Below are 20,280 nucleotides of genomic sequence, written 5' to 3'. Positions count from 1 at the left end.
TTACAAAGAGTTTACATCTTCAAACTTGATATGCTGATAAATTGTGTACTTGCGTATTGCCATTTTTAGTAGTACAACGCTCATTTTTTTTGTATCTCCTTCTATACTAGGGAACGTGAATGTTTTCATATAGCTGATTACAATTGGGGCCTTAATAAAGATAATGAATAGTTGCATTGTTCAAAAGAAGCTTTAAATGTATGATATTCTCTTTAGTAAGGTCTCCCTCTTCTGACCTAACATGGAATAAAGGGGCGAAAAGAATTATGGCAAATCTGGACAGGTTTGTATACAGAATTTGAAATCAGTTACCAAAATTTCGTTCTAAAAATATTCACTAATTTAGATTTCGTGATGATCTTGCCAGTTTTGATGACATGGATATCAGTGAAAATACTTTACAAATTTTGGATACATATTTGGGCAAGCCTCATTTTGATCATTTGATGATCACCAAAAAATTTGATAACCCTGCTTTGGCCATTCTTGTCAAGTGGGTTTCTGGTGTTGTGAAGTAAGTTAACGGGTGTGATTATGCTACATGTAAACGATAATTTCCAAGGTTTAAAAAAGCCTTGTAAATTCAAAATACGATTTGCATACAAATAGTATACGCCATATTTGTATATCTATACAGAATACTATATAAGCCATTCAGATGTAAAAGCTAGAAAATACTAATTCCAATAATCCAACACAGTTGTTATCGAAAATCTTACCAAATGAAACGATTTTTTACGGCATTTTTCACGAAAGCTTTAAAAAGTCCATTATGATGAAAGTAGACGATCATTTATTTAATCATGCAAAAAATAATCCAACGTGAATAATTATTTACCTCATTATCCACGTTTTATATAACGCATCTTTATCCACTGGATAGTGATGTACTGGTAAGTGGAAAAGAGATTTTTTCTATAGATAAGACCTACCTGTTGGATGATTTATCTTTCCTTGGTGATTTTTACTGTGGTGGTTATTACCCTGGTGTTTTGTTACTGTGGTGGTTATTACCTTGGTGTTCTTGCTCTTATGATTTATATCTTTGTGATTTAGTACCGTGTTAATGTGTTATCCTGAGTACTTATCACTGTGTCGATATTTTTTTCAGATATCATCAGATGATATTTATCAAAGTAAAGCCACTTCACAACAAAGTCGAGGAGACGAACAAAACAATAAATGAAGTTTCAAACAAAATTTCAATGTTGGAAAATAAGCTGCAAGATCTCCAAACAAGACTTGACTCTTTAGCTAAGGCATACGAAGAAGCTTGTATTGATAAATGTCGGCAAAACAAACTCACCGAGAAATTGAACAAACAACTGGAGCGCGCTAGCTATTTTGAACAGGTTTTTATGATGCTTATTTATTTAGCTGAAGATGGCTCCCTGCAGTTTAGCTACCATATTGAGAATATAAAAAAGCCTTATAATGTCAGCAGTTCCTACTTTTGAGATTGGTTGTTACATTTATCATCTGAGAAATACTAAAACTCATACTTTTTTTATTTCGCTCTCCAAATGGAGATGAACTACATGGAGCCGCCTTAACTACCATCCCTCATTTTGCGTTTTGATTGTTTCTGCATGTGTATTTATTCGTTCATTTTATTCTCTTTATAATTTAGGTATTGGCTAAAGCAAGAAATAAGTGGACTCGATTTCTTGAAACTATTACAAACAGAGAAGCAGCTATATCTGGTATAGTGTGTATGGCTGCAGCTTTTGCTACGTATCTTGGACCTTTCTCTTACTCATTCAGACGTAAAATGCTCACTAATTATTGGCCAAAATGTTTACGAGAGCGTGGTGTTGCACTGCTATTGGATGATTCACCAGACGTTTTAATGGCTACAAACTCTGAACAAAAACTTGTGGAAAAAGAATCTGAAGTGGGTTGATAAATAGTTTATGATTATTTCATCAGTATTCAAACATTAAGTAGAAAGGTCATAAAGTAGCTATTTTAGGTTCTTCAACTTACTATGAATTTCCCATACAGAAATACAGAGATGTGATTTATTTATGTATGAAAACATTTTTAGTTTGTTAAAATGGACAAGCAGAAACATGCATCAGATGTGGGTGTTGACAATAAAAAAAATGAAATAGGCCTAGAAAATGGACGTGAAAAAGATGATATGTTGATTCAAAAAGTGGATTTAGTTGCTGTTGATGATTCATTTGAAATAAATAAAGATAAAGAAAAAGACGACAAGGAGTCATCGAGAGCGAATTGTAATGATGATGCCATGATAAGTGTTAAGGAAAAAACGCAGCAAACATCAAATGAATTTGTGTCATTGGACTCCAAGTATGATGCATATCTTTTATCGTTGATAAAAAATCTTGTTGGTGGAGAAAAAGTTCGCGAATGGTTGATTGCTGGTCTTGGATTACGTGAAATGGAAGATGTTAGTATAAGTGCGTCATCTTGGCAAGGACCACCTTTTCTTATTGATCCGCACGCCAGAGGTTTAAAACTAATACGACAGATGGAAAATAACGATAAAGTTGTTGAAATAGACGCAAACGATGGGTAAGTTTCATTTATTGTTGAAACATGGAACGCTCAAAAACTACATAGCATGCGTTTTACTGCGTTTAATATTTTGTCAAGCGTGGCATAAAATATAAATCCCAGAACCTAAGGTATGGTTACAACTCAAAATTTTTATTATTACGAGAAATACACATTTTTCTTTTAGCGATGTTGGAATATCGATGCAAGTTGAGAAAGCTATAACTTGTGGCAATGTACTGGTTTTATATAATATCAATGAAAGTGTAGATTCACTTTTTCTTCCTTTAATATATCGCCTAAATACCAATACTGATGATGACAATTGTGATGGTAAGAAATTATTTTTATAAAATTCTCTAGAAATTTGTTCTTGCATATCGTGATGACATTCGTTATTAGCTAATTGTCGCGTTTGATTTGATCTCCTTATAAGATTGTGTTGTGCATATTTCTGAATGTTTTTGTTTTGGTGATTTTTTCCTAAATTAAAATGGCCAGTATATAAAATATTTTATTTGATCATGTAAGATCTGGTATATTTATTATTTCCTATTTTTCCAGGTTTACAGACAGTCAATTATGGTGGTCGTCGTCTCAGTTTTCATCCAAATTTCAAACTTTATCTATTGACTAACTTGCATGAAATAAACTTCTCGCCGGAAATAGCTTCTATCACCACTCTGGTCAACTTTTCCCTGGAACACGAAAGTTTGGCTGAAGAGATCTTGAATCGCTCGTTGTTGCGTGTTCAACCAGAAATTTCACAGGATAACAAGAAAACAATAAATGCCTTGATGGAAAACATTGTTATTCTTGAAGAATTGGATAGTAAAATATTAACAAAGCTTAGCGTCTGTCAAGGAACTAATGCTTGGGATGACACTCAACTCATTGCTGATATGGTTCAATGTAGATCACAGGTGTGTTTTACGATTATTTTTTGCGTGTAAGCTTTGAAAAAAAGCCTTTAGGGCAGTTGCTCTTCACAATTTTGGAAAATTTTTCGTCTACATATCACATGATTAATATATAGGCTTGAGTGGTTCCATGTATCACAAAAACCTGGTGATATGAGTGAGATTTAATAATTGATTTCACAATGATTTCCAATATAATACTGCAAAAAATTCTTGTAAATGCAACTGAAATATTTTACAAGATTATGTTGTAAGAAACAACAGTTTTGTTTGATGATAAAGGTTTCATTAAATCGTGATGGAAGTTGTTTTTATTGTTTTATAAATTTTTTAGATTACGAAAAGGCTTGAAGATGAACTGTTTCATCTTGATAAACTTGGTCACATAAAACGAAGATATGAACCTATTTGTCAACTTGCTGTTCTTCTGTTTGACACAATCAACTCTTTATCAGCGATTCAGCACGAATATCGTTTTTCTATCGATTATTTTTTAAACATTTTTGATATTGCTTTAAATGAGGTTATTCCTCTAAGTGATGTCATACAGCATGATATGGTAGAGAAGAAAACAGGTGATACAACATCAAGAGAAATAATGATTCAGGTTTTTGATGAAGAAGGAAACGCTTCTATGCGCAAATGGTTTGAAGGTACGAATTATGTTCAATTTTGAAATGTGAATTTAAATTGTCTAGTGATGCAGTTTTGTAATTTACATTTTTTTTGAGTTTGATCTGTTTAGCTTCTTTTTGTTGAATCAACATTAAATTATTTACTTTATCTTTTTAATAGATGATAAACACGGCTTAAATAGTGAAGTTCAGCATGTTTCTGTGATCCTTCCACATGAAATGAAATTTCCTACCCCTGGTGTTGCATATGAAACCATATCTGATGACGTAATAAAACAAATTGCTGATAAATTAATGAAGGGTGTTTTTGAAAGTTCGTTTAGGTATTAGTTGGTCTTATCAGAGGCGTAGAAAACTCGATAATTTGGGAAAGGGGGGCAAATTTATACATGCATATTGTAATTCGCAGCAAGCAATGCATTTCAGAAGAACTTTACACGGCAGAACATGAATATATGGATATGTGCCCCCCCTGAATTATCAAGTTTTCTACACCACCATGTGTTATTACTACATTTTAATTATAAATTAATTGTATATGTAAACAGACATATTTTTACGGTTTCTCTAGAAGCATATACAGTCACCATCGCGTAAGTTTTGGAGCTTTGTTATCTTCTGTTATTCATCAACATATTTCCTACAACGATGCTTTTGATAAGCTCACGGAAGTCCTCATCACTGGAAGTAAATATAAATGTGTCCAAATTGTTGTTTTTATTGTAATTTCTTTTATTTTACAACATATTATGTTAATATCTTTAGACTTAGTCGGGACAGAGCATCTTAAGTTGGCAGATTTTGATCCAACCCTTCTTACACCTTCTTGGGTCCCAATTGACCGCTGGCAAAGTATACTTAGTCTTTCGACTCTTCCGGGTCCTCTCGAGCAAATATGTACAACGATTGTGAGTGATCCTAAATGGCAGGAATGGTATCATGATGATGAACCTGAAAAACTAAAATTACCTGGACTTGGTGAAGTTTTGGAGAATACAACCAGTGAAGCTTTAAACACAGCCACAGATTTTCATAGTTTATTAGTGCTACGTTGTCTTCGTCCTGACCGACTTGTTTCAGCGACAAAGAAATACGTTGAAGGAATTCTAAACAACTTACATGCACAAATTAATGCGACGTTTCCTGACATTTTGAAGCAAATTGAACACTGTATTCCAATCCTGATTCTGTTGCCAAACAACTCTCTTTGCGATATTTCTACATGTTCACCGACAGAAATGTTATTTAAGTTCGCTGAAGTAACTACATAATCTTATTATCACATTTATTCCATTGATAGATGAATCTCTATGAAAAAAAGATTGTTTATTTCTAACGTTATAATTTTGCAGAAAGAAAATATTCCTTGTCAACATGTGGTAGTCGCTAGTGGTCATGAAAACATCACTGACATTGCGTTAGCTGCAGCTGTTCGCTCTGACAGTTGGATTATTATTGAAAACATTCATTGTGGGACTTCATCCTGGTTAAATCTGTTATATAGCCGGTTAGAAAGATTGCGTTCTCAAACAGGTAACGATCTTAGTTCATTTCTCTTGCCCATATAAATGTTTGAGCGACGAGTTAAGACACATCTATATGAAACCCATCTCACTTTATGACTTTTTCATGTATAAATTATAAATTACTAACAGGTAAGTCAACCAAGAACCTTATAATTAATTTGTTTTCATTTAGGAACTATGTCTTCTCCGAGCCAATGGCGAGTTTTTCTTACGGCAAAACCAAGTCAATCACTCCCCAAATCCTTGCTTTACCTTGCCCACTCCATTGCTTGGGATCTACTTCAAATAGATGCAAGTGAAGTTCGCATTAACTCAATTGATGATTCTTTCAACGTGAATTTAATTTCCTTCTTAACAACTGCTCTTAATGTAAGTGTTTGATGTGTCGTTGATGTTGTTGATGTGTTTGATGTTTTTGATATGTTTGATGTTGTTCATATCTTTGATATCGTAGTTATAGATATACATTATTCACCATAACCATATCTTCATATGACGTCGTTGATATAAACTATTCACCATGACCATATCTTCATATAGCGTCGTTGATATAAACTACTCACCATAACCATATCTTCATATGACGTCGTTGATATAAACTACTCACCATAACCATATCTTCATATGACGTCGTTGATATAAACTATTCACCATGACCATATCTTCATATAGCGTCGTTGATATAAACTACTCACCGTAACCATATCTTACTGTGACGTCTTAGACATAATCTTCTCACCATAACCATATCTTCATATGACGTCGTTGATATAAACTATTCACCATAACCATATCTTCATATGACGTCGTTGATATAAACTACTCACCATAACCATATCTTCATATGACGTCGTTGATATAAACTACTCACCATAACCATATCTTCACATAACGTCGTTGATATAAACTACTCACCATAACCATATCTTCATATAACGTCGTTGATATAAACTACTCACCATAACCATATCTTCACATAACGTCGTTGATATAAACTACTCACCATAACCATATCTTCATATAACGTCATTGATATAAACTACTCACCGTAACCATATCTTACTGTGACGTCTTAGACATAATCTTCTCACCATAAACATATCTTCATTTGGTTTCTTTGATGTACAAATCAAAGACATGTGCTCATATATATTCATTTTTATATTTAGAATATATCCATGGCAACATGGGATGGGTTAAAGCGTTTGTCTCTTTTTTTTCGAACGGCAGTTTTTCGTTTGTGTATATTTCATGGCATCTTATGTATGAGACAAAAGTTCGGCACTCGAGCGATGGTAAAGGAGTATGAGTTTGGTCTCTATGATTTAGAGCAAGCCATTCAACTCTGTATACAGCTATGTGATGATGAGAATATTGAAAGCCCCGCCATTATAACAAGGCACTGCTGTTCTGTTGCTCATGTAAGTTTGATGGATGTTAGTTACAATAGAAATTTTTAATGTCATTGTTGATTTACTTTACTTCATCATGGGAAAAATCGCAGAAAACATTTGCCTTTTTCATTTTTCCCGTGAGTGTAAAAATATGAAAATCAATTAAGTTATTCAACTTTTCACTAAATCTTTAACTCAAAAATTGAAGAAATGCCATAATCTGATGAATATGCTAGTGATGGATTTCTTTTTGTAGATAATTTATGGCGGTAAAATGTGTGAGCCACAAGACAGTGACTACATGAAGTTATTGCTGCAGCAGATATTTTCAGCAGAAACTTCTGAGTCGTCGTTTAGTATAAAAGGAATGACTTTTCCATTACCACCAATGAATGTCGAACCTTCTGAATATGGTCAGTGGTTGAAGGAAAAATTACAGATTGATCATATTAAAGTTGACCTTTCTATGAATGCCGTTTGGCCTGAGGCTTGTGTGAAAAGGGAAAGAGATGAATATAGGTATTTTGATCTCGGTTCCATGTCACTTTATGTGTAAATTAATTAAAAATTTCTTCTGGTATGCAGCAAAGAGCAATTTTATTTATTGTGTTCGTCATCAATACTAAAAAAATAATGCTCAAATTTTCCATTTGGATTTTTAAATGTGAATCTTTTAAAAAAATAAAGTAAACATTTTTTTTACTTTCCAGTGCTGAAGTAGTTTTGAAAGATCTTGGCTTATTAAAGTCTAGTTTTTATAACCTGCACAAGCATGAAGATATAAACAGAACAGCTTTTCATCGTAATCTTGAAATGTGTTTGGAAAACTTACCAACTCTACTTAACTTTGAATCATGGAAGAAGGATTTGGATATTTGCCTGAAAGCATCAGTTATGTCTGGATTACGTGCTTTATCTACGATCTCAGACACAATATCTGTTGCTTCAAGTCTCGACAAGACTCTTCCTAAAACATTGACTCATGCCATGTTGCAGGTAAGTTGCTGTGTGATGTACATTTAAATGCAGGTTGTCAGGAGAGTTTTATACAATTTTAGTCAACTTGGAACGTGAAACTGAATTTTTTGAATGGCTTTTGTAGAAGGACTTTCATTTTTCTGCATTTGATTTGTACAATATGAAATAGATAACTCATTTTGTTTGAGTTGGAGTCAGAACTTGGGCAGTGGGAAGGCAAAAATTTCCTTTGCAATCATACTTTACGAAAGTTTATTTCCAATTTTATAAATATTTCTGATGACTTTGTAATTTTTTTCTTTTGTATTGAGATAAACTTTAAACATCCTTTATTACCTATGCTTTTTACAAGTTCATCTTATTCCAAGGTTTTATACAATATTTATTTGAGGAATGTGAATGGTTTAATGCGATTCTTTGTGACATTCGTCAATCGTTGCATACTTTGGAGGAGTGTATTTTACAAGGAGTACATGCTCTGTCTTATTCACTGAAAGAAATCGTCTACCCACTTCAACGTGGCTTAGTACCATGGAAATGGTTACATAAAAGTTGGCAACCTACTGTACGTCCACTGGATTCTTGGCTAGAGGGTACAAAATTTTACAATATTATAATTTTTATAAAATCCAGCATTATATACATGTAAAGAAAGCTTACTATATCTTCGTAAAATAAACGTACCATTACTGGCAGACATTATCTAATGATTCCGAATAAATCATTTGTTAAATGTTTATGGTTGATTTATAGAGTTTCGATTATGTCATAAGCAACGAGAAACATGGCTTGCTTCTCTTATTTCACCGAACGAGGGAGAGGAATTTGCATTTAAATATGAAGCTTTTGATAAATTGTGGCTTGCTGGGCTTGTAAATCCTAAAGCATTTATTTACTCTTTGAAACATGAAAAAGCTGTAAGTTACGGATGTTCAATTGATGATGTAAGTATACATTCTTTTCTCATTATTACATATGTTTCAATTTTGGTTGTTTAAATGTATTTGAAAACTTCTGTTGAATTACAGTGACGTCTTTGTACTCATTCTCGTTGTACATACAGATACAACACGAGAAGTACTGTATTATACATATATACACACACATGTATACGCATAATACGAGAAATAATTGATATTTTCGGTTTAAGAACGAACGACGATTTTACTAAGAAATGAAACTTATTATTCAGTGACTGAGACAATTATTAGCTTTTGGGAACTTCTGTCTTTTTTTGTTAGCTCAGGAATTTTTTGAAATTATTTCATTAGTGTAAACTCTTACGTAGTGTTTGTCTTATAATTTTGTTCAATTAAGATAACTTTAGTTTGTGATGTTGGAAAGGATCCTGCTAGCGGTGATGAAAATGAAGACGAATCTATTGTTTTAACGGGTCTCTATCTTGAAGGTGCACAATGGAAAATAAATGAAGGGATCGTACCATGGAGGTATTATGTCAGTTATTGTAATTAGAGTCTTTCTTATGTTTGGAGTAAAGCTGTAATGAAACGGGAAAGTGGAAGCAAAAGTTAAATTTTTATCCTTTAAAACGTTTTGTAAATATTTCGTTAACTCTTCACTTCCGGTTTGTAAACATATTCGCTGCAAAGCATGACCCGGAGACTCATTCATCCTCAGATTGGAGAGCTCAAAAATTATGCATGTGGTGGATGCTTATTCAAGTTATTTGTCTGAAAGTTGTTGATATATATGTTAATTTCAATTACCTTCTTAGTACACCGTTATTCAAAATGTTTGATATACACGTGAAAGCAATTCATATTCGTAACAGAGAGGCTGAGATCGGAAATATTTATAACTGTCCAGTTTATCGGAATAGGGTAAGTTCTTCAGTGTCATGACCATTTGCTTTGAATTATGAATGTGTTTTGATTAAGGCAAGGTTTAGGTTTAAGTTTTAGGGTTAGGTTTAGGTTTTAGTATTGGGATTGAGTGATCAAGCTCGCACTTGAAACGGAAATATTCACAAAATTTCGAGAACAAATTTTTCCAAGTTGTCTTTTTTTATCTTTCAGTCTCGTCGATTTAGTCCTTTCAAACTCCCTCTAAAATGTCATGGATCGCCTGAAGACTTGCTTTACCGAGGAGTTGCTCTTATTATTGATACTGGTGAAATCTTCAATTCTTGGAAATTACAAAGATTCGTGACGAAATGAATATCGTCTTATCCATTTGTACATTTTGTAAGTTTATATAAAATTTGTTTATGCATCAATTTTATTGTTTTTATTTATATTTTTATAGTTGTGACACTTCTTTCGTAAAGTCATTACAAAAGTTATAACGTTTATTTTTATTGCATTAATGTTTGGAAATTGTTTTGTATTCATATCGTTTTTTACTTTAAAGTTTTATGGAAACTTTGGGATGACAAATAGTGTAAACCTTACGGGTGGTGTTCCTAAATGCATGTTTTAGCTTTTATCAATTTGAGCGATACAAGTCACTTGGATTATCTAGAAGCATATGGAATTTAGAAATCTTTCGTCTAATTTTGAAGCATAAAGCCTCGCTACAAGACGTTTGTTTAGCGATCCCTTTCTCAAGAGCATGCGTTTTTTATACTGTATGTTGAAATTTGTGAATGTTCGTATTGGAAATAGAAGCTAACTATGAGCTATTTCAATTCACAAGTTATCAATATTAAATTTATCATTTAAAATGGTATAGAAATAAGCAGCATTAATCATTACACTTCAGACAGCGTATAATGTTTTGTTTTAAATTCGTTATCGCGCTGTTTGCCTCGTTTTGGTTTATCTTGAATCCGTTTCAATGCACAATATAAGTGGTATAATGATGATATGCAACAAAATTTTAAACTATCATTGTACTATCCTTGGATATTTAGTTTATTTTATGCGAAGAACTCTTGTAAACGAAAGAAAGCTTTTAAAACCAAAAATCACGTTTTCGGTCCATGCCTCTCGATACCTTGGGAATGGAAGGCGATAAAGCGTCGCATCCTGACGTTTCGATAAATACTTTGCAGTTGTCGTCGAGTGTAGCTAAGTTTTGGATAGATTTATTAAAGTTTTCAACTGAGCTGAAGGCCAAACGAAGATTTAGAGAAAAATAAATCTGTACGTCTTTTTATGTTGCATATCATGTTCGTACGCACTTTCCAACATAGTTCAACATTGTAATCGATCCTTGCTTGAAAAATTTTTCTTTCAATCAAAATCCATTCTCAGCTCATACGTTTCACATTCTTTTCTGTCAACATCCTGTGAATCATTACAAAAAAGGTACCATTCTAGGATTTACTTAAATAACGGCAGTGGGACTTGACATTGAAAATAAGATTACAAACTTTGTAAAACCATATATTGTAAAACCAAATAACATTTATTTGTTGACATTATTGAAACGTCTGTATTTGTGCATCAAACCTTTTTTGCTCTTGAATAACTTACAAATTACTTATAACTTTATGTTGCGTGAGCGACCTTGTATTTGACATTAGATTTTAGCTTGAACATGCTTTTCGTTATCTTTTGTTCCTTTACGAATATGCAGATCACCTTTGTCTATCAAAGCTTTAGAATCTTTGAAAGGTGCAGGTTCATTAAATAATGTTTCGTTTATTGGACTACTGAGGTCATCATCATCAGCTATGGAAGGTGGCCTTATACACAAAGGCGGGCATCTTTCTCCGGCAGTTGGCAACATTGAGTCCAATATCATAAGATTTTTGTTTGCATCATCCAAGCCATACTTTAATTTCTGAATAGAATGCCCTTGAAGTAACTCGTTCGTACGCTGCTCAACGATACCCAAGAAAGACATTACGTTACTATCAGTCAGTCCAGCAGTATTTCCTAAGAGATCAGTGATTGCTGAACGATTGCATTTAATAGATTTGAAGAGAACATCGATCTTTGGTTTCAGTTGATCTAGAATTTTTTTCTCGCGTTTGTAGCGCTCTTGAATTTTTTGACGCTTTGAAGCAACTTCCGTAAATCTCTCTTCAAGTAGACTGAAAATTTCCTTTCTTCGTTTGTCAGCTTGAGTGCTTGCCTTATTCATCTCGGCCATATCGGATTTTTTCTCTCTTATCTCTTCTTGCAAAGCTTCGTTTTCTGTGTACAACTCGTTCACATAATTGAATTGAGCAAAGTTTTCATCTTCAATTTTAATGAAACCTGATACCAACTTGTCAATATCATTTATACCTGTAACCTACATAAATAATTTACTTTATCATCAATTCCATCAACTAAACAGTCTGTTATAATACTATTGAAACTCTGTATAATATTAGACGTAAAAATATTAGTTTGAGGGCAAGTAAAATTTTGATGTTAAAATCATAGTTTCGTGAAAAAGAACTCGTAAAATGACAGTGGACTTTCTAAAACAGTTCAGTCATATCTCTTTGTATTCTCAAGATACTGACGTTTTGTGACGTGTGATTTTTTAGAGAAAGTGACGTCACATTGCGTAATGAATTGTTGCAAAATCATAAAATCCCTTAGTTTCCTTCCAACCTTTGGATGAAATACCTACGCAGAGCTTTAGGAAAATAGAAACTCTGTGCGGTTGACATGACGCATAAACAATTATTCTTAATAATTCGAATTCTTAGTATGCAATTGACAAAACTTTCTGTATGAATTGGACATCACAAAACTTTTTAATATCTTGAGAATATAAAGAGATGTAACTAAACTGTTTTAAGTTTAGTTCTGTGTCATTTTACGATTTCTTTTTGATAAAACTATAATTTTAATAGCAAAATTTTTTACAGTGTACAGTTTTGTTAAATTTCAAGTTTCAAAATGTTGAAGAAAAAAAGTAACACAACACTCAGTCACTCACCTCCCGAATCTTGCTGAATATCTCTTCATATTTACTCGCCTCCACTTTAAGATTACGAAGAAGATTTGTCATACGTTTATTGTGTCTTTTATAAAGTGCGTCATCTAATATTGTGGAACGATCTTCGGTTTTTGTGTTCATGAAGTTACGTAATTTTTGATCGTGGTCAATGATTCTCATCACATCCTATCAAATGCAAATAATTTAAAGTTTTGATTATTTGGTGCTTAAACAATAAAAAGATCACCCTTTCTTTGGAGATGCTATGTTTATGTGAGCAAGGAGCAATTTCATGCAGTATTTGATACTATTGGTCAGCGTTGGATAGTAACAATCGGCGTTGGATAATGTTGATCATTGTTAGATACTTTGGTCAGGGTTGGATAATGTTGATCAATGTTAGATAATATTGATGAGTATTGAATAATGTTGATCAGTGCTAGACAATGGTGCTAGATGATGTTGATCACTGTTGGATAATGTTGATCAGTGTTGGATAATGTTCATCAGTGTTGGACAATGGTGCTAGATGATGTTGATCACTGTTGGATAATGTTGATCATTGTTAGATAATATTGATCAGGGTTGGATAGTGTTGATCAGTGTTACATAATATTGATGAGTATTGGATAATGTTGATCAGTGAATGTTGATCAGTGTTGGATAATGTTAACTAGTGTTGGATAGCATGTGTTACAAAATATATACAAAATATATATTTAACTGTCGTAGGATAATTAATGCAAACCTTCAGCTCGATATTATAAATGGACAGATCACGTTCTGCTTTTTCTCTCAAGAAAGTCATTCGATGTTGAGCTTCATCACGAGCGTTAAAAAAACTTAAACTGGACTCCACTGCATTGTCCATCTCTTTTTTACCATTTTGAAATTCCCTGTTCATTTTTCTGTATAAGTCGCGAAATCTCATTTTTTGAACGGAGATTTTGTCGATGGTTGATTTCAAATTGCCGTTCTTCGTTAGTATCTTATTGAACCTGTCAGAAGTATTAAGACATCTTCAACATCCAGTATATAAGATAATTGTATTACTTATAGCAAAGGCATCACGAGATATTGAAATATGTCGATTTCTAAAAAAATTGTCGTGTTTATTCAATGTGCTTCAACTAAAGTGTTTTAGCCAGTTATACAAGTATTTTATACATTAAATGAAACGTAGTAGTTTTTTCAAAGTTTGAGGAAAGTCTTCAAAATGAAAAACTTCTTTTTTGATAGAAGTATTTGAAAATTTTGCTGTGAAGATATTATGCGACAAACATTCTTGAAAGAAATCATAATAAATCGACTAACTTTACATTTGCTGCGTACACTCTGTTTTCCATGATGCGAATACGCCTCTGTATGGCGAACGGATCTAAAAATGGCATCTTCTTATTGGAAATTTGTTTTTTCATAACTTCCTCTTCAGTTGCAATGATTCGCTTATCCAATTTGCCCAAAATCTGATTTCCTTCAACAGAAGTTTCTTTAACGAAAATGTTTTTTTCCAATAACTGATTTAGCTTTTTAACGTTTTCTTTATCGAATTTTTATTATATCTGCTCTGTGAAAAATTTAAAAGACCCTTCATTTCTTCATGCTCCATATTCATTTTTCTATTTCTCTCTCTTGCCGTCGAAGGATATTGTTTGTCTCTACCTTGAGACTTTTCTTTACGTTTTTCATCTTACGATATTGACGTTTGAGGGCTTCCAGCTCATGTTCATACTCAAGCTGAGCCTCAACAATGTCATTTCGACTATCTGACCTCGACATTATTTGAAGGAAGACTTATTTAGCCAATACTGAATATGCTTGCAGTAACCTCACAATTCGTGATGTTAATTAGTCTTTACGACATGTATAGTTTATTAATGACGTAATTAATTAAATAAATACGTGTTTCCGTGCAAAAAAGGCGTGCGCATGAATTTCTAATTTTAGAAATGCCACATAAGTGATTTTACGTATATAGCAAATTAAATAACTAGATTTTCAGTGTGTAATTGATCCAGTGGAATAATATGAAAAAAGTATATACTGAAATAAAACTAAAAACAATGAGTATTATAGATAATCAAGTATTGAAGATATATAAAACCTGTTATTTACATGACATAATTTCTCTCTCATATTGTTTGTACATTATAGCTATTTAGCTCATAAATATTCGTCTAGTCAACATGAAGAATTTTGTTTAGAACAATTTAAGTTAAACCGTCAATCTCCTATAAATTGCATCTATGAAATCATTATCATCTTGCAAAAAAGTTTTTCAATGTGTTCATTCTTCCATTACCGTTCTTTTTCGAAATAACTCTCATCTGTTTGACAAGATCATGAAATATTACTGGGACATTGATATTGTTCATAGCTGATGTTTCATAAAACGTGCATTCGTATTCAACTGCAAAGTTGCGACCTTCTTTTCTTGGTACAACTCGATCGTATTTAAGATCTACTTTGTTGCCAACTAAGACAATCGAAGAACCTTTAGCTTTCTTCACTTCACGTATGAGCTTGACCAACTGCTTCGCAGTTTCAAAACTTAGACGATCATTGATGGAATAAATAACAATAAATCCTTGGCCTTCATTTAAATATACTGGCTCAGTCTAAAGAAATGGAAAACATAGCTAAAACCAATGAGGATGAAATGCAGTATGCTATATCACTACAAAGTCTTACGAAAAAATAGTCAAATGTCAGCACACGTAGCTGACGTCAGTGTATGATGAAGAGTACAAATTACAAAGTATAACTATGTTTTCAATTATATTAAAAGCGTGTTTTGCATTTGGTCAGTTGATGGATGTGTCATTTGGTATCACATCACTGTAAAAACAAACTTTTTTATTACTAAATACTCAAGACGAGCTTTCACTGTGGCCCAGATAGTAATCTGTTTAGTAATTTCGTATCTATGCGACCCACCCAAATGAAAAGACACATTGATATTTTTATCTTCATTAGCTATATTTAACCATGGCTATTTTTGACTTGACATGTATTGCGACATAATGTATTTTATTTTCAAGATCATGTATTAGTTATGTATGATCAATATAATTATATAAGAACTAAAAGTATTCTTTATTCATTATTTGCAAATTTCAACCAAATATCACGTTTTTAGAACACACTGTCGCTGACATATATCATGTGCAGTCTATTTATAAGTATGCACGCGTTGTTTGTCTGCGTTGACATTAGGCCCATTACACCAACTTCTTTATTTTGAACAAATATCATGAATAAATAATACCATTCAAGTCTTATTTTGTTTTACCCGGGAAAATTGAAGGCCTTTGTTTTCAATTAATTTATGTCGCTCAGCCGTTGAGTTGTCTCTCTATTCTCTACTCCATTCTTAAAATAGCGTAGTCGATCCCACTTAAAAAATTATCTTCATTGATTTATGACTGGCTAATTTATTTTAAGAATGTGTGAGCACTTTAAATCAAAATGACTAGAAAAGGTTTAAGTCATTCACAAATCAATAGAACATGGTATTACACAAGTATGAATTTTTTCCTCATACGTTAGATAAATATCAGTGTTCAAAAATCGTGCATACTTCGATTTTAGTCTGGTGACCTCCCACAATGAACGTCGTTAAAGTGTAAATTAATTAATCATATTGACGCCTCCGCAAGAAATTGACAAATTGCCTTTTTTAACGATGATCATTATTAATTACGCTTCTGAAGTTTGTTCATACAAAAGCGCCATGAATATTTCCAGTTTGAATTTGCGTGCATGTGAGTGTTGTCCTTCACATTGTAGTCAAGGAAAAAACAAAAAACCAAGATCTAAATGTTTCTGATTACATGGACACAATATTTCCATGATGTCAACTTATTCAAAAGTGATCAAATCTTTGCTGCAAAATTTGTTCATGTAAGAAAAACAAAAAAGGGAAACATAGCTACTCTTACTTTCTTTTGCAGTAAACCGCACTTGCTGACATTCACTTTAATAAAAAAAAATTGCTATCAGCAAAATAAGAACTTATGACAGACAAACATTATTTGTCTACATATCTGCTGTTTTGAAAGTAATGTAAATAAATAAACTTTGAAAAATGATTAAAACTAGACATCGGTTTTGCATTGTAGCTAACATATCAAATTAAGCCGTATCAGTTGTGGCCTCAACAACTCGGTCAGTATGATTGTTATATAGAAAATTTTGAATCCAAATATTTGAGAGATAGACTACGCTAAGCTGTCCAAACAGCTTTACTTCGATCCCTTGATCAAGGAAGGGATCGTGAAAGAGGTATAAATAGTGTATTCTGTATCGATATGAGATTTGAACTGTACCGTATTAGCCGTGTCTAAAATATGAAGATCTCCTATCTCATCGTCGATCTCTGCAAGCATTTCATAGTTCATTTCTAAATGAGAAAAACATCTTAATTCAATCATTTGTTTTTGTAATTAGTACATTGTCATGTTCCGGCAGTGAGTCAAAAGAAGATCACATCACAAAATCAGTCCTACAGCGAACTGTCAGAAAACATTGGTGCTAACTTTTTAGCTACATGTTTTGAGTTGCTTTGCAATTTATGTCCTGTCAATAGTGTAGCTGTACTATAGCTACACGTTACAACAAATAGAAAGTTCTTACCCAACGTAGGATGATATTCATAAATGAATCTTCCAGTGGAAAAACGTACTAGCAGAGCTGAAAAAATAATTGAAGAAAAGATGTAAGTCAACTGCTCTAGGAAATAACGTGTGTTATTTTATAAACTTTGACGGTTGATATTTTATTTGCGGACTAAACTGACGAACCCTTGAACACGCAAATATAAAGCAAGATGGTTTTCAATTTTCATGCAGTGAAGCAAACATTTTGCATTTTCTCAAAAAGAATCGTTTTAAAAAAGTTGATACGATCAGTTTGTTGATTAATTCTCATACAAACAATTATTCAATGATCTAATTAACCATAAGTCATTTTGCTTTAGGATATCAAGTGACATAAGTTGAGATAAACTAAAAATGAATGGTATGTATATTATAAGCATTAGTGATCAACTTAAATCGCTGTCATAACTTATTAGCTTGGCTTATTTTGATTTGATAGTTATAAAAGATCATAGAATCGTTTTTTACCTGATGAGTAAGACAATTGAATGTTCAATTACTATTTCTTCATTATATTATTTAAAGAATCGGAAGTAATTTTATTAAATAAAACCGTAGATAATAAATGAACAAAGACTGACGAACTACAGGAAGGAAATCCAATAACTGATTTAGACACAGGAAATTTAGTGATCTACATCATGCAGTGCATGTAATGATAAACATTATACTTTAAAAGACAGTAATAACAAGAATGCCATTATTATAAGTCGAGCATTTAAATAATAAATCCACTGGAAAGAAAGTCTGTACACTACTCAATTTGCGCAAAATACTACGATACATCTAATAACGACGACTAGTTTGAAAAAAACGCAATTTCTGATAACGTGATAATTTTTTATGAATTTTCATTCAGCATTATTGTTTCTGTATTTGGATTTTCCTACTGTAAGCCGGCATATATTGATAAAATAGGTGGCATACGCTTAAAAATGCGATAATAGGGCTCATTTGTTAATACAAAGAGCACAAAAATATCTCTAAAATGTCGGCAAATCCCAAAGAAAACATGGTTTTTTATCTAAAGTGTATGTTGATGGGAAAACACGCCACAGTTCAGATTCAGCGGGAGGTAATGGCCTGGTGTGAATCTTAATAATAACTGTCGAGAAGAACACGATTAGTTGCGATTATTTAAAATGAGTTCGAGCTCTCGATCACAAATGAAACAGTGCGTTTTTCTAAAACAGTATATGATTAACATGAGGCAGATCATCAAACCAGAATAGAACAAAATGTTTTGTAGCTACTGATACTTATCGGGAAATTCCACAATGTACTGGCACAATTCGTGCTGCGCAAATTCATAAACGAAAGAAAGGCAATTATTCTTTTCCAAGTAAAAGAAAAGACATTCTACAATCAGAAGTGCTAAAACCTTGCAAAATAAATTGAATTTAACGTGTAACGGTTGAACATAGACTCGTGTCATTTTTTATTGATGACTTGTGTTTGGTGTTAGCCGTAGCGCAAAACACCCCAATAGAAAAGCTCATTCTTCAAATAAAGCTTAGTTGACGCGGTAACAGTAATACATGCAAATAGTGAAGACCTACCAGATTTCCCTACTCCACCTTGGCCCAATAAGACTATATGATAATCTTTTATTGACCCAGTTTTTTTCATATTATTTCGAGTAACACTGGCTATCTCGGTTGAACAATAATGCTGCCCTCTTATTGTTAATCGTTTGCCTGAACATTTATCGTTCCTGCGTTCGTTTGTTGTTGGACTCGACGGTCTTCTTGAAAGGCTATAATGATTGTTCATAAAACCATTTGCACAAATTAAATTGTTGATAGAAGAATCACTCAAAGTTTGTTCTTTACTTTTATCTTCTTCGCTAAGTTTTTCCATTGGAGGAAACATTGGACTGGTGCTTCGTGAAAAATCACTTTTTGAACTTAATTTTTTTCCCTTTAATTTTTCTTTCTTGCCATCTTCGGAGATGAAACCGTTCTTATCCCAGTTGTTATATTTTGAAAGTTGTTGGTGTAAAATAACAGCTGGAGCTGACCCACGTCGTCTGTGCATCTTGTCTAATGTGCGTAGAAGTAATACATTCGCACCATAGTACTTATTCCTTTTTTGAACCTTGTTACAGTCAATAAATTTACCACAACACAATTCTAACTCTCATGTGTAATGATGCAATTCAAATAGCTAGTGCCTTTTTTGACTCAATTGAAATAGTTATAATATCTCACAATTTAAACTGCGTGTGTACAAATTTCACTATGTATACTGTCTTTCGCTTTCTCTACAACCGCATTCAGGTACAGTACGATGATATGACGATTAAAGTTGATAATTCTACCAGACGAAAGACGCCGTGTTATGTTATATTAGAAGCCACTTTATCTACCAAATGATATTCATATTTTGTATGACGACTGATTTTGTTTGTTTTTATGTATCTTTTCTCTCGCCGCTTGCTGCCAAGAAGATAACGTTGACAGAGAATGAAAGAAACTGTCTATATCATGTCTAGTTGCTTCCACATGTTCTTACCATGGCTATGACACTTCTCTTCCTCCATCATATACCATATGGCTGTTCTAATGCGATTTGAGACGTCAGAATGTCAGATTTTTCCCTGGAGGTAAAATGATGCCCTTTGGTACACCATAAACCAGATAATAAACAATGACTGCTGACTTCTTAATTTGTCTTTACTATTTCATATAATAATTTTCAATTTTTAAAAGGAGAACAACTTGATTTTTGAACGAGTGATTTCTTACATTGTACAATTTTGTTGGTTGTAGGCTTCTAGTTGTTAGTCAATAAGAAAATTAAAA

At 32.8% G+C, this 20,280-nt stretch overlaps 3 protein-coding genes across 3 annotated transcripts in view; 1 reads left to right on the top strand and 2 right to left on the bottom strand.

Annotated features, from left to right (window-relative positions):
* The window catches only part of LOC124446101 (dynein beta chain, flagellar outer arm-like), a 35,160-nt gene extending 24,873 nt beyond the window's left edge, over positions 1–10,287 (top strand). Inside the window, exons 65-85 of the mRNA XM_046996907.1 lie at positions 217–283; positions 347–514; positions 1,112–1,352; positions 1,631–1,894; positions 2,048–2,541; positions 2,711–2,856; positions 3,088–3,446; positions 3,778–4,096; positions 4,239–4,401; positions 4,650–4,765; positions 4,844–5,337; positions 5,431–5,611; positions 5,777–5,973; positions 6,774–7,025; positions 7,255–7,517; positions 7,709–7,994; positions 8,368–8,569; positions 8,730–8,920; positions 9,294–9,424; positions 9,712–9,817; positions 10,013–10,287. Of these exons, the coding sequence (XP_046852863.1) occupies positions 217–283; positions 347–514; positions 1,112–1,352; positions 1,631–1,894; positions 2,048–2,541; positions 2,711–2,856; positions 3,088–3,446; positions 3,778–4,096; positions 4,239–4,401; positions 4,650–4,765; positions 4,844–5,337; positions 5,431–5,611; positions 5,777–5,973; positions 6,774–7,025; positions 7,255–7,517; positions 7,709–7,994; positions 8,368–8,569; positions 8,730–8,920; positions 9,294–9,424; positions 9,712–9,817; positions 10,013–10,153 (4,781 nt within the window). The 3' untranslated portion in view covers positions 10,154–10,287. The remainder of the gene's footprint in view (positions 1–216; positions 284–346; positions 515–1,111; positions 1,353–1,630; positions 1,895–2,047; positions 2,542–2,710; positions 2,857–3,087; positions 3,447–3,777; positions 4,097–4,238; positions 4,402–4,649; positions 4,766–4,843; positions 5,338–5,430; positions 5,612–5,776; positions 5,974–6,773; positions 7,026–7,254; positions 7,518–7,708; positions 7,995–8,367; positions 8,570–8,729; positions 8,921–9,293; positions 9,425–9,711; positions 9,818–10,012) is intronic.
* A 1,027-nt stretch (positions 10,288–11,314) lies between these two features.
* LOC124446879 (coiled-coil domain-containing protein 63-like) lies at positions 11,315–14,597 on the bottom strand. Its single transcript, XM_046997761.1, is given in 6 exon segments — positions 11,315–12,179; positions 12,819–13,004; positions 13,567–13,816; positions 14,133–14,370; positions 14,373–14,435; positions 14,438–14,597. Coding segments are annotated over 6 exon segments (1,617 nt in total). The 3' UTR covers positions 11,315–11,459.
* A 212-nt stretch (positions 14,598–14,809) lies between these two features.
* Positions 14,810–20,050, bottom strand: LOC124446872 (ras-related protein Rap-2b-like). Its single transcript, XM_046997752.1, has 4 exons — positions 19,036–20,050; positions 17,454–17,510; positions 17,147–17,220; positions 14,810–15,436 (listed from the first exon to the last, which is right to left on the bottom strand). Exons 1-4 carry the CDS (start codon positions 19,511–19,513, stop codon positions 15,077–15,079), a joined length of 969 nt encoding a protein of 322 aa, XP_046853708.1. The 5' UTR covers positions 19,514–20,050; the 3' UTR covers positions 14,810–15,076.
* Between the last annotated feature and the right edge of the window lie 230 nt (positions 20,051–20,280).

Source organism: Xenia sp. Carnegie-2017, unplaced genomic scaffold (genome assembly GCF_021976095.1).
Source record: "Xenia sp. Carnegie-2017 unplaced genomic scaffold, XeniaSp_v1 HiC_scaffold_22, whole genome shotgun sequence".
NCBI classification, from domain to species: Eukaryota; Metazoa; Cnidaria; class Anthozoa; order Malacalcyonacea; family Xeniidae; genus Xenia; species Xenia sp. Carnegie-2017.
The sequence above is the reverse complement of the archived record's forward strand: the minus strand, read 5'-3'. Positions and strand labels throughout refer to the sequence as shown.

Excerpts from the sequence above, each read along its gene's own strand:
- LOC124446872 (XM_046997752.1), bottom strand. The coding sequence starts at position 19,513 with ATGCACAGACGACGTGGGTCAGCTCCAGCTGTTATTTTACACCAACAA. Across the intron at positions 17,221-17,453 it reads TGAATATCATCCTACGTTGG|AAATGAACTATGAAATGCTT; the intron begins GTAAGAACTTTC and ends TTTCTCATTTAG. Across the intron at positions 15,437-17,146 it reads TTTTAGACACGGCTAATACG|ACTGAGCCAGTATATTTAAA; the intron begins GTACAGTTCAAA and ends CCATTTCTTTAG.